At 29.8% G+C, this 13,203-nt stretch overlaps 1 protein-coding gene across 2 annotated transcripts in view; it reads right to left on the bottom strand.

Annotated features, from left to right (window-relative positions):
- LOC114331102 (major facilitator superfamily domain-containing protein 6-like) overlaps nt 1-13,203 on the bottom strand; it is a 101,470-nt gene that overhangs the window by 39,229 nt on the left and 49,038 nt on the right. Inside the window, exon 1 of one of the 2 annotated variants that reach the window (XM_028280569.2) lies at nt 6,224-6,376. The exons of the other annotated variant lie outside the window; for it this stretch is intronic. Within the exon in view, the coding sequence (XP_028136370.1) occupies nt 6,224-6,308 (85 nt within the window). The 5' untranslated portion in view covers nt 6,309-6,376. Of the gene's footprint in view, nt 1-6,223; nt 6,377-13,203 lie in introns of those variants that run through there. 2 annotated transcript variants of the gene reach the window in all.

Raw genomic sequence — 13,203 nt, 5'->3', positions numbered from 1 at the left:
GTGTTCTACGGGTCAAAATACATAAAAAAAACTTGAGTAAGTCCATCTGAATTAACGAGGCCGTTGTACCCCCCCTGGCGACAGGACTAAATGGAAATTCCCTTAATTTTAAATAATTACATTTTTATTATGTATTCTAATCAATGTCATATCACTAGCGAACGTTTATGAAATAAATACTTTTAATTAATTAAATTAAGCAGATCAACTTAATTATTTTAACGTGATTTGTTGTGCATTTTAAAACGCATAAATTTTCTGAGTGTAGATCCACCTTCAACCGGATTGGGGCCTTCTTCAAAAACTCCTCAAGAACTTTTCTCTTGGCATAAAAGTAAGAATGCTAAGAATTATCTGTTCTTTTTTATGGTGATGAATCGGGATCTTCAAAGAAGATATGTGTAGAAAATTAGAAGCATTAGAGATGTAGCAATATCGGAGAATACTTAAAATTCCGTGGGCTGGCAGAGCCACAAATGAGGACGTCCTCAGAAGAATAAAGAAGAACCCAGAGTCGAGAGGTACTGACCACCATCAAATCTCGAAAGTCACAATACTTCGGACACATTATGCGAAATGAATCCAGATATGCCCCCCTACAAGCCATCCTACAAAGAAAAATACTTGGAAAGCGGGGTCCAGGAAGAAGAAGAATATCCTGGTTAAAGAACCTCAGAACATGGTTCAACACAACATCTGTGATTGCTAACATTCGTCACGGATAGGCCCATCAAGAAGAAGAATACCAAATTATTATTAATCATGTCGGGACGCGAATTTACAAAAGCTATACTAAGTCAGTCACGTGGGCGACTGAATTCGAGTAGGTTTTGTATACAGAATATTAGTTACATATTCTCTTCTATTTCGGTCCAGAAATTAACTGTATTGGTGTAGGATTTGTAAGCGAAATTTTTGATTATTATTGAGTAAATGTCTATACTGTTTCGGTCATGTAAGTAAAACTAATCAAGTATTTACTTAAGTGGATTTAATATTATATCATAAAATTTAGATATGTTTTGAACATTAAAATGAATAATATATATTTGGATATGATTAAAAATTAAAAACAAATGAATAACTACTAATGTATTAGTATGTACAGTATGTTCCTGTAAGTTGGAACCATATGGAAATTTTTTTTATTATTGATTTTACGAAAAGTTATTCTTCATAAAAAGTTCTGCATGGTCTAAAACCTAAGATGCAATCATCTGATATCAAGTTTTATCAATAGTATACGAGGGAAGTCAAAAAATATGAATTTATCTCAAGTGTAAAGTACCTTTATATCAAGATTTTTTTGGCACAGGCAATTGCCATTCAGCCAGTCACAACTTATTAAGTTCTTCCTAAAGCAAAGAAAAGAAAGTAATTATCACAATACCTATTTGATTATCAGTAAGGAATAAACATGGTTACTCGCTTCTCGTCTAGAGACCCATCAAGACATTAAATTAATACACAAACTAGACTGAGTCACGGAAAGAAGGATTTCACAAGATTGAAAATTGTTTTTACGAAAATTTGTTTGGACTTAAAAATAGTGTTCTAATATCCAATAACATTCTTCTAATTGAAAAAAAAAAAAAAAATTGAAATTTCTTCTAAAAGTATCTCAAATCAATTTTCTCGATATTATTAGTTTTACGAAAAAAAGTTATTCTTTATAAAAAGTTTTGCACGTTCTACAAAATAGGATTCAATCATAATATTTCACATTTTATCAATTTTATACGGGGTATGTCAAAAAATAATATGAATTTCGCTCAAGAGTAAAGTACCTTTATTTTGCACAATATTGAAAAATTTTATTATAAAAAGTTGTTCAAAATTAAAAAACATTTATGAGTATACAATTACATCTTTTGAATTGAAATATTGTGAACTATAAAGGTAATTTACTCTTGAACAAAATTCATATTTTTTGACAAACCTCGTATAAAATTGAAAAAATTTTATAAACTATGGTTGTATCTTAGTTTCTAGACCATGAATATTTTTATAAAGAATAACTTTTTTTTCGTAAAACTAATAATATCGAGAAAATGATAATTTTATAAAGATAACTTTTATAATTTTTATAATAATATCGAGAAAATGATAATTTTTAAAAAGATAATTTGAGAAAAAATTTCAATACTTTTTCAATTAGAAGCTTGTAATTGCATATTAGAACATTTTTTTAAGTGCAAACAAATTTTCGTAAAAACAATTTTCAATCTTGTGAAATATATAAAAGTATGGTTCCAACTTACAGGGACATACTGGATATACTCGTACATTAGTTATTCATTTGTTTTTAATTTTTAATCGTATCCAAATATATATTATTTATTTTAATTTTCAAAAAATATTATGATATAATAAAAAATCCACTTAAGTAAATACTTGAGATAATTTCATATTTTTTGACTTCCCTCGTATACTATTGATAAAAATTGATATCAGGTGATTTCATCTTAGGTTTTAGATCACACGGAACTTTTTATGAAGAATAACTTGTTTTCGTAAAATCAATAATAAAAAAAGTTTTCCATATGGTTCCAACTTACAGGGATATACTGTATATACTCGTACATTAGTTATTCATTTGTTTTTAATTTTTAATCGTATCCAAATATATATTATTTATTTTAATTTTCAAAATATACCTAAATTTTATGATATAATAAAAAATCCACTTAAGTAAATACTTGAGATAATTTCATATTTTTTGACTTCCCTCGTATACTATTGATAAAAATTGATATCAGGTGATTTCATCTTAGGTTTTAGACCACACAGAACTTTTTATGAAGAATAACTTGTTTTCGTAAAATCAATAATAAAAAAGTTTTCCTTTCCATATGGTTCCAACTTACAGGGACATACTGTATATACTCGTACATTAGTTATTCATTTGTTTTTAATTTTTAATCGTATCCAAATATATATTATTTATTTTAATTTTCAAAATATACCTAAATTTTATGATATAATAAAAAATCCACTTAAGTAAATACTTGATTAGTTTTACTTACATGACTGAAACAGTATAGACATTTACTCAATAATAATCAAAAATTTCGCTTACAAATCCTACACCAATACAGTTAATTTCTGGACCACAATATAATAGAATATGTAACTAACATTCTGCATACAAAACCTACTCGAATTCAGTCGCCCCCATGACTGAATTAGTATAGTTTTTGTAAATTCGCTATCGGGACGAATATTTACAAATGCTCCTATACTACGGCACCAGAGTGCTGAAATCGGTTAGCCTTTGAAATACACTATTACGCTACAAACCCTCATTGATTTAGGCACCTTTTAAATTATAAGACATCTATTAAATTATGGTGCCTAAGTTTTTATTGCAATTAATGTTATTCTAAGTATTGTATATTTCAATTTGTTGTATTCAAATAGAAATGTCCACAATAAACCTAGCATACTTAAAGCGGCGTCCTCATTGAGTTGACATTGTCGATCGACTCTGTCTATCGACACTGTCGACCGACAAATCGAATTAGCTTCGATGTCCACACCAGGTAGGCAGAATATTTGTCGACAGTCGAAACGAAAATGTGTGACGAAGATGACGCCATTATTGTTTGTACCGAATTTTTTATTATCACAACTAAAAAACGTAAATCATCGCGTAAAAGAAGATTTTGGGTTCGACCAAGTCTTCAAAGTAGAAATCGGTATAGAGGTAGTAATCTGATGGAAGATTTGAAAAAGGTTGGTATCGATATACTGAACCTTGAATTCAGATGTAATGGAGGTTTCAGAAATTTTTTTCGAATGTCGGAAAGTGAATTTGAATATTTGTTGCAAAAAATCGGGCCAAAAATTTGTAAGCAAGACACCAATTGTAGAGCTGGTCTTATTGTTGTCACGTAAAAATCTTAAACTTTCATAAGCAAACCATTTACTTTTGTACACATCCTCCGTGCCACTGCCAGATTTATTGCCATCCTTTGTTTTTTTATTTCTCTTGCTAACTGGCTTTGAAGATTTTTTATTTTTTGTTCTACCACCTGCTTTTCTATATTAAATTCACTGGTAATTTCCATCAAAGCATCGTGTCTCACGTTTCGGTCTTTATAATATTTGCTTCTAGTGTTCCATAGATTTGTTTTTAATTTGTAAGCTTCAATAAATGCAATCACTTTTTCTCTTTTCCATTCCATTTTGCCGACAAGTACAAAACAAGAGACTTTAGATGAGGCAGACTACGCCGCACGCTGAATTATTTTTACTGTATTTTTAAATGTCAAAGGTCGAAGGTCGAATGCACATCCATAGTTCGGATTCGACTCGACTACCCTTTGATTTTACCGACAGAGCATGGAAATCCAGTCGACACGTCGATCGACATCTTTTGTCGATCGACAAAGTCGATTGCCGCGTACACACTCAGTCGAGAGTGTCGATAAACACAGTCGATCGGCAACGTCGACTCAATGAGGACGCCGCTTAAGAATGTGTTTTTCGACCCTAACCCGAGAAACAAATAAAACAAAAATTAAAAAAAAACGCCAATGAATAAAAAACAAATAAATATTTTTTATTTTTATTTATTTATAAGTACAGATATACAGATCATTTATATGTACAGTATACAGTGCGTCCATAAAATAACGGATAAATTCATTATTAACTAAATAAACAACATTATTAGAAATTACCGTAACAGGTCGATTTTTAATTCTAATTTATGATTTTTTGGCATATATATCATACTAGTGACGTCATCCGCCTGGACGTGATGACGTTATCGATGATTTTTTTAATAAAAATAGGGATCGTGTGATAGCTCATTTGAAAGACAATTAAATTATCTATTCAGTAATAGAAACATTAACATAATTATTTATACAGGGTGTCCAAAAATAATTTTTTAATTAAATTGATTGACACAAAAAGAAGACTTTGCGTAGTTTATTTAAATCAATATACATTTTACTGCTGTCAGAGCACACGACCCTATTCTCCTTTAAAAATCATCGATTACGTCATCACGTCCAGACGGATGACGTCACTAGTATGATATATATGCCAAATATCATAAATTAAAATCAAAAGTCGACCTGTTTCGGTAATTTCTAATAATGTTGTTTATTTAGCTAATAATGAATTTATGCGATACTTTATGGACGCACTGTATACGAGTAATATCTGTACCTATAAATAAATAAAAATACAAAATATTTATTTCTTTTTCATGCAATGGCGTTTTTTTATAATTTTTGTTTTATTTGTTTCTCGGGTTAGGGTCAAAAAACACATTCTTAAATATGCTAGATTTATTGCAGTTTAGACGTTTATATTAAAAATTTCGACATTTCTATAAAAAAAAATAAGTAAAGCAACAAAATGTACCTATGTATCTATAAAAATAATATTGTAGTACTTATGTTATGAAATAAGAAATTTATGACTATGTCTGCAATCAATCACAAACCAGTCTGGCTAATTGGCTCTGCCAAAGAGATTTTTCAGAAAAGAAAAGACATTTCTATCCCTGTTTTTCGAGCAATAAATTAAAATATAAATTATATACAATACTTACAATAATATTAATTGCAATAAAAACTTAAGCACCATAATTTAATACATGTCTTATAATTTAATAGGTGCCGAAATCAATGAGGGTTTGTAGCATAATAGTGTATTTCAAATGCTAACCGATTCCAGCACTCTGTTGCCGTAGTATAGGAGCATCTGTAAATATGCTGTCGGGACAGTATCATGAGGCTTTTTCCTGGTTTTTACTCATGATTTACTATGAGATTACTAACTGGTGAATTTTTGTGTCATCATTGCATATAGTTGTCTTTTTAAATATATTATGCATATCCTATGATTTTTCTGATTCTTAAGTTAAAATTGTCCCAGGAATACAACTTAAAAATATTGACAATATCATGTTAAAGTTATCTACTTTAAAATGTAGATATATAATATATGTCTGAATTTTTAATATGGATGAGTCAGATAAAGTTCAATTATTAGAAGAGTTTTTTACCAAGTAACAAAAACTAAATTTGTTTAATTTATTAATGTTTTGTATTTTGATACCGATTTCCGAAGTGGAAATCGAATCGTCAAATGAACTTACCTATTTTAAAGTAAAATTGTGATTCATTCCCAATAAAAATGTAACGTGTAAGTTATTATCGCAAGAAACTAGAACAATAATAATTTGACATTATTTCTAACTTACCTGCATGATAAAAAAAATAATGAAGTTTAATTGGAAATAATTTCCAATTAATGGCAAATCGTGATGGTACTTTTACAACTTTCATATTTTTAACAATATCACAACTAATGTTTAGAATCCATAAATTATTTTATTATTATATTTGGTTAAAAACTATTGTTTTAGGCCAGTCTTCATGTGTAAACAATTTTATCAATTTTGAAATTGATAAAATAGACAAAGCAAAAAGATCGGGTGTGTTCGGAATAATATTCTCATGAGATTTTTTGTATAATCACTTTTATGAGATACACCAGAATAAGGTTCAAGAGCTCGCCCATGTGAAAGGTGATCCTAAACAATTTTTTAAACTAATTTAGGGGAGTGCATTTAGATTTTCACTTCGGAAAAAATCAAACAAGATAGATCTTTTTGGAATTTTAATTAAGAAATCTTTAATAAACAACATATTAAAAAGTTCTACTCGAGAAGTGGGTGCTTCATTTTTTATTAAACAAATGAACTGCGAAATTAGATGTTTTTTTAAATAACTCCGAAAATATAAATTTTAGAAAAAAAACTGACTTGACCATTGAAAAGTTCAGAAAATTTTACAAAAAAAAACCTTATATAAAGATTTTTTTAAAATTAAATCTGTAGCTTTTATAATTTTTTATTTATTTATAACGCTAAAGTCACCCTTCTCACAAACATTGGCGCACTGTAGTTATTTTAATGTATTTCTTTAACTAATGGCTCAAATGAAATTTTACAAATTGGACATGCAAGAAGAATAACTAAGCTTGCTTATGGTTATAATAAAAAGAAATATGTATGGGCATAATTACGGTGTGGGCGGAAAGTGAGGCTTAGGTACATGAATTTTGTTTAAAAATGATTTAAAAATGTGTAACTAATACAATTTTCCTTATAAAACTCTCAAATTTGCAAAACTTACCTTTCAAACATCTTACTAAACGATGTTTCATTAAAAAAAATCAAAAATTTAATTCAAATGATACGACGTCTCAACAAATGTTATTTTTGAAAACTTCGTAGTTTTACAGAATTACCACCACTTTAAGACGGTATTACTCAAGTTTGAACAGATTTATTACAATTCTATATGTGCTTTTTTAAAGCTTATGATGTAATCTTTAAAATGCACTAAATTATTTTACTTGAGAAATGAAATAGACTATTTTATTTCTTTTTGAGAAAATTAAGAAAGAGTAACAAAAATGTAATACAAAAACCTACAATTACCAGCTAAAAAAATGTTTATACAACAGTGAAGGTTTAAGGCATCATGGGGCCCTAGGCGGCCATAAGAAGTGGGCCCCTATATAGCGACCATTTACTTAAAACAAATTTACAGATATTTATGTTGTTTTGGAAAGTAGTTACTCCAAAAATAAATTACGACAATGTAAAAAAGATCATTTTTCTTTTTTTTTACATTTCGCAACAACTTCTCATTAATAGTCCAGAGCTAATATGCCAAAGAAAAAAAGGGATATTGTGTCGATATGTGATTTTGCCCTGGGTATGAGTGCCACCGGGTGAAAAAACATACATTAAAAATAAGTGCGGAAATGGATAAACTGATTAATTCTAAGTAACTTTTGTTCTATCGAGTTTTTTCACTAAATCAATATGAGTTATTTGCGAGTGAATATGTTCATTTTTCAACAAACAAAAACACGTTCTTAGACGGATTTTCTCAAATAACTCCAAAATTAAGTATTTTATAAAAAAATATTCTTAGAAAAAATATAGCGTATACAAAATTTAAAAAAATGGTGTATGTATGAAGTATGTAGACCCAGTATAAGCAGAACTGGAGCTAATGAAAAGTAGATTCTTATTCGACAAATTCCAAATCAAATATTTCAACGTAAATAACCAAAAAATGAAGCACTTTTCGGTGAAAAATCATCACAACTTTTTTAGTATTAAAAAGTTTTATTTTTGTTTTTTAACAAGTTTTAAGTATCAAAATTAAGCAAGTAAAGCTTAAAATAATGTTGATTCCTTTTTTTGGCAAAAAAATCTTGAAAATTTATGAAAATCTTGAAAAAACTTTTAAGTATATTATTTAAATGATCTGTAAGTTTTACCGGTTCACAGTGCTTATATTTCAAAACATAAAGTAAAACAAATTTTTTGAAATTTTGAAAAAAAAATGTCTTTTTTTTCTGCTCTATTCTCTATATATAATTTCTAAAATTGCTCTATTCTTGATCGAATTTCTGATTTAGATCTTCCGTAATCCAGACTTCTTTCATTTTGTCCACTTTACATCTACCACAAAATCATCTACAATATTTTTTGATAAATAACAGATTATCGACACCTTTATACATGGATTGTACTATTAACAACTAATTAAGGCTTTAAAACTAATCTATTGTTCCTAATAGACACTGCTTTTTAATATTTGTGTATAATTATCAGCTATTTATATTTATTTTTATGTTAAAAAATTAAATCAGTATAGAAACAAAACTAAATATAACACCAAAAACTTTATACTTCTAAAAAGTATTAAAAAGTATATATTTATATTAGACCTAAGGTAAAATTTTGTTTGTATTACCAGAGAACAGCAGTTCTCGCCAGTGGCGCACACCCACACCCACACCCTCCTAGATGTGACACTATATTATATACACGAAATTTTCGATTTTCTAAATCTGACTGAATTGAAAAATGGGCCAACTCCCAACTTAAAGTTCAAGAAAAAAATCACCCATTCATATGTCAACCATCCATTTTGGTCCAAGGGTGTGGATTTTACGGCCCTTCCTATTTAGGGTCTGTTTTTCATTCTCGTCCCCAAAACTCCCAAAAACTTCAAAAATTTAAGTCCGACCTTTGCGGATTCTAATAGTACTGATTATCACCTTTCCAGCGCATGTCTAATTTTGAAAATCGGTTATACCATTCAAAAGTTACCGAGCTCAGAAATATGACTCCATTTCTATTTAAAAAGGGGAAAATGTTTGTGGATATGTATGTATGTGGAAAAGTTAAACCGATCTGAATTTTTTCTCTGTTTGAAGAGAAGGTCAGGGCCGATTCAGAACCGGTGTAGTTTGTGACTTTTGACCACCCATAAGCCAGTTATAGGACTTGGTAGGTATAAAACGGCATATTTTTTGGGGGTATATATCTTCGGTTCAAGAAGAGACAGGAGAACCGCAAATACACCAAATTAATAGTGTTAAGTTAAGCTTTCAAATGGTGTGTAAGCCGTTAAGGGCAGACATACACACGGCTCAGTAAAGCCGAAAAACTGAAAAACCAAACTTTGAAAATTTTGGTTTTTCGACAATTACATAAAATTTCAACCTATGAATTGCGCCAATAACTGAGCGTTTGTAGAAGGACTCTAGACGAATATAACGGTGTATATCTCATATCCATGAAAATTCTATTTTTTAAATTATAGGCTTCATAAATATGATCAAATCTATTATCTATGGGAAAACGGTTTTTCAAGCTCAATAATTCCTGTAATAGCTTCAGTTATCATACTTGGCCTTAGATGCATCAGATACTACTGGTCAATACGTTTCAAACTCATGTTTAGTGATCAAAATCGGTTAAGCCGTTTAGAAGTTATTAAGCTACAAAAGTATAATCCAATTAACGATTATTGCCCAAATGGTTTATGCAGTTGTAGTGGTTACGACGCTAAAGTTGATCTGGCAACGGGCAATCTGAGCTTATTTACCGTCCATCTCATTTTTTTTAAATCTATTTCGAATAGAAAAAAATCTAGTGTACATTCGATGTACACTAGAGCATTTGGGAGGTAATGCGATAAAGGCGACCATTTATAAAGCTTAACGTTTAATCGAGAAACATTGCATTCAACCTCATTCATTTAGTTTATAAATAACTTTGAAAAACTCCTGATACAAGAATAAAAAACCGCTAAACGCCGTAAAAAAGAGTGACGCATACAATATTCCAGCTACAAAAGATCTGATATGAATATTACGTGGCGCGAAAATGTGTTTTCATTTTGATGCAGAATAAAATTCTAGTTTTATTTTAAAAGATTTTTCCATAATATTTGCTAAATTTGAAGTAAACGCGCCACAAAACAGTTTCAAAATTCAAACTGTATCAAAGTTACTCTTTTGTGGCGCGTTTTACTTCAAATTGAGCAAATATTATGGAAAAATCTTTTTAAATAAAACTAGAATTTTGTTTTGCATCAAAATGAAAATACATTTTCGCGCCACGTAATATTCATATCAGATCTTTTGTAGCTGGAATTTTGGATGCGCCACTCATTTTCACGGCGTTTAGCGGTTTTTTATTCTTGTACAAAATAATATACAATAATAATTACGAATTACGATGGGTATAAACCAGAGCCGGACTGGCTAAAAAAAAGCGTTTTCCTTAGGAAACTCCCCCATTTTCCTACATACTTAAAGTTAAGTTAAAATTTCCATTCTATTGGGGACTTTCCAGTTTTTAATTTAATTTTCCATTTCCATCAATCGTTTTTCCGATTATAGCGCAATCTATCAATAATTCGAAAAAATGTACTATATTTTTCTAAAAGTTAATTATTTTTAAGTAAGGAATCCAAATCTGCAATAAAAATGGGGGCTCCTATTTAAGATTTTACAGTAACCCTCCATCGTACCTTCGTGGACTCACTTTGTGACTCACTTATTTTCTTACGTGCCGCTCAAATCATCAGATTTTTGAAATATTCACTGTTCTGCATGTACTTAACGTACTTTATCTTATTCTGACGATTTCCAGTTTTTCTAAGGAAAGATTTTTTTTTGGACCCCCATTAACGATCTCCCCTGTATTAAGAGCCAATATATGGTAGGGATACATATTTTATGTATGACTTGACTTAAATAGGTACTCTTTTGTTTAAACCTGTAAATTATGACAACTTTATCACGTTTATTTGATACATCTATGCAACATATTAATTTCTGAGATAGATAAAGATAAAGGCAGTTTTTGCTTTTATTTGATTCAGAGTTGGACCACCATATCCATATAGCTATTTCAGCATCTATGCATCCTCAGTGAAGCTATGCAGTCACAACTCTGAAACAAATATCAACAATCCTGCCTATTTAAGGGAAAACATCGCGATGCAATGTTTCCACCTTTTGAGACGCAAAACAGCGACAACTCTCGTAATACCAGGAAGACGAAAAGCCCCAGATACAAAGTTTGCTACTTTTATACAATTAGAATAATTGAAATAAAAATAATAGATAAACAATATTTTAAATCCAAGACTTTTCGTTAAGAAACTGCTTTCTGGCTGCATCCTGTATCCCCGGCTTTTACAATATATAAGCAAAAGAGACGACGAATATAGAAGAAAGCAAATAAAGGACACTTTGACCACGTATTTACCTTCTTTTTGTCTAGTAAAAGGACCGAAAGACAGTTTCAATTCAATTCAATTAATCTAATTGTATAAAAGTAGCAAACTTTGTATCTGGGGCTTTTTAGTCTAGGCGCCAGAGGGGTCACCGTGTCATATACAATTCTGATGGACAAACTCAACGGTTTCTTATAGATTTTTGGCTGCTGATTACGAATTTCGAGGGGGTATTTCAATCCGAGTGGTCAAAAAATTGTTATAAACAATTTAATTGTTTATAAATTGTTTATAATGCTCTGGCTCATAAAATAAAAGAGATAAGAAAAAATACTTCAAATAAAATTTGTTCCTTAATAAAAAACGAAGAAAAAACCGTTTACTAAACTTAAATCTAACAATTAGAACTCAAGATATTGTAAAATTAGTGCACAATGCAAATTGCAAAATAAGTATTTTTCGAAGCTTTATCGATCGTAACTCAGCTTCTACGCATGCAAATAAGTCTTAGAAGATGTCGTTTTAAAGCTTAATTAACAGGCTTCCAAACAAAGTTTGTTAAATTACTGTATCTTCATTTGTTTTAAAGTTATACCCGTTTGAAGTTACAATTTTCTTAAAAATATTGTACATTCATTTGTTTATAAGGGTTTCAAGCAAATTTGAGCTATAAACATTTATACTTTAATGAACAATAATGATAGAAAAACTCAAAAGGAACAATTTGAGGTTATGAAAATGTTCATAAGTTTATTTTTGGCCAAGATGTCGATATTTTAATGGCGCGCGCTATGAGGCGCAAGATCGGCTCACCGCGTAAAGGTTTTCGCGCTAACTTCTCGATGCAAATTATAATTTCTATGTATACATACATGATCTTCATTTTTCATTTTTGAAGATCCTAATAAAATTTTATCATATAATTCTTATAATTAAATCATCATACTGTACCTCGTATCACCTTTCATTCTATTTACATTGTCTTCTATTTTTTGCGCTAAATGAGAAAAAAACATTAAAAACTAATATTTCAGAAGTATAACTAAAAAGTAAGTTGATATTATTTATTAATACTATTTTTACAAACATTTTTTTCATGCATCTGCAAATCTGCATAGAGATATACAGGGAATATCAGCTTTTTTACATCTGCATAAGTTCTTAGCGAAATTTTAACATTTACATGGTGATACAAGTCTGTTCTTGTAGGCAGCAAAACTAAAACTTTTTGAGGCTTCAGAGTCTAATTATCTATATGATATCCATATAAAGTGGATCTAGTTCTTTTGCAGCATCATCAAGGCCCGTCAATAATTGTGTGTATGCCGCCACATCATAAATGCTCGTTTTATATGAAATAATGATGCTGCAAAAGAACTCGATCCATTTTTATATGGATATCACATATTGGCTCATTTTCATGCGTAGAAGCCGAGTTACGATCGATAAAGCGTCGAAGAATACATACTTACTTGACTGTGAGCCAATCTTGCGCCTCATAGCGCGCCATTAAAATATCGACATCTTAGCCAAAAATAAACTTACGAACATTTTCGTAAGCTCACATTGTTCCTTTTGAGTTGTTTTATCATTATTGTTAATAAAAGTATAAATGTTTATA

This window comes from Diabrotica virgifera, chromosome 5 (genome assembly GCF_917563875.1).
Source record: "Diabrotica virgifera virgifera chromosome 5, PGI_DIABVI_V3a".
NCBI classification, from domain to species: Eukaryota; Metazoa; Arthropoda; class Insecta; order Coleoptera; family Chrysomelidae; genus Diabrotica; species Diabrotica virgifera.
Note: the sequence above shows the minus strand (reverse complement) of the source record. Positions and strands in the feature narration are given on the sequence as shown.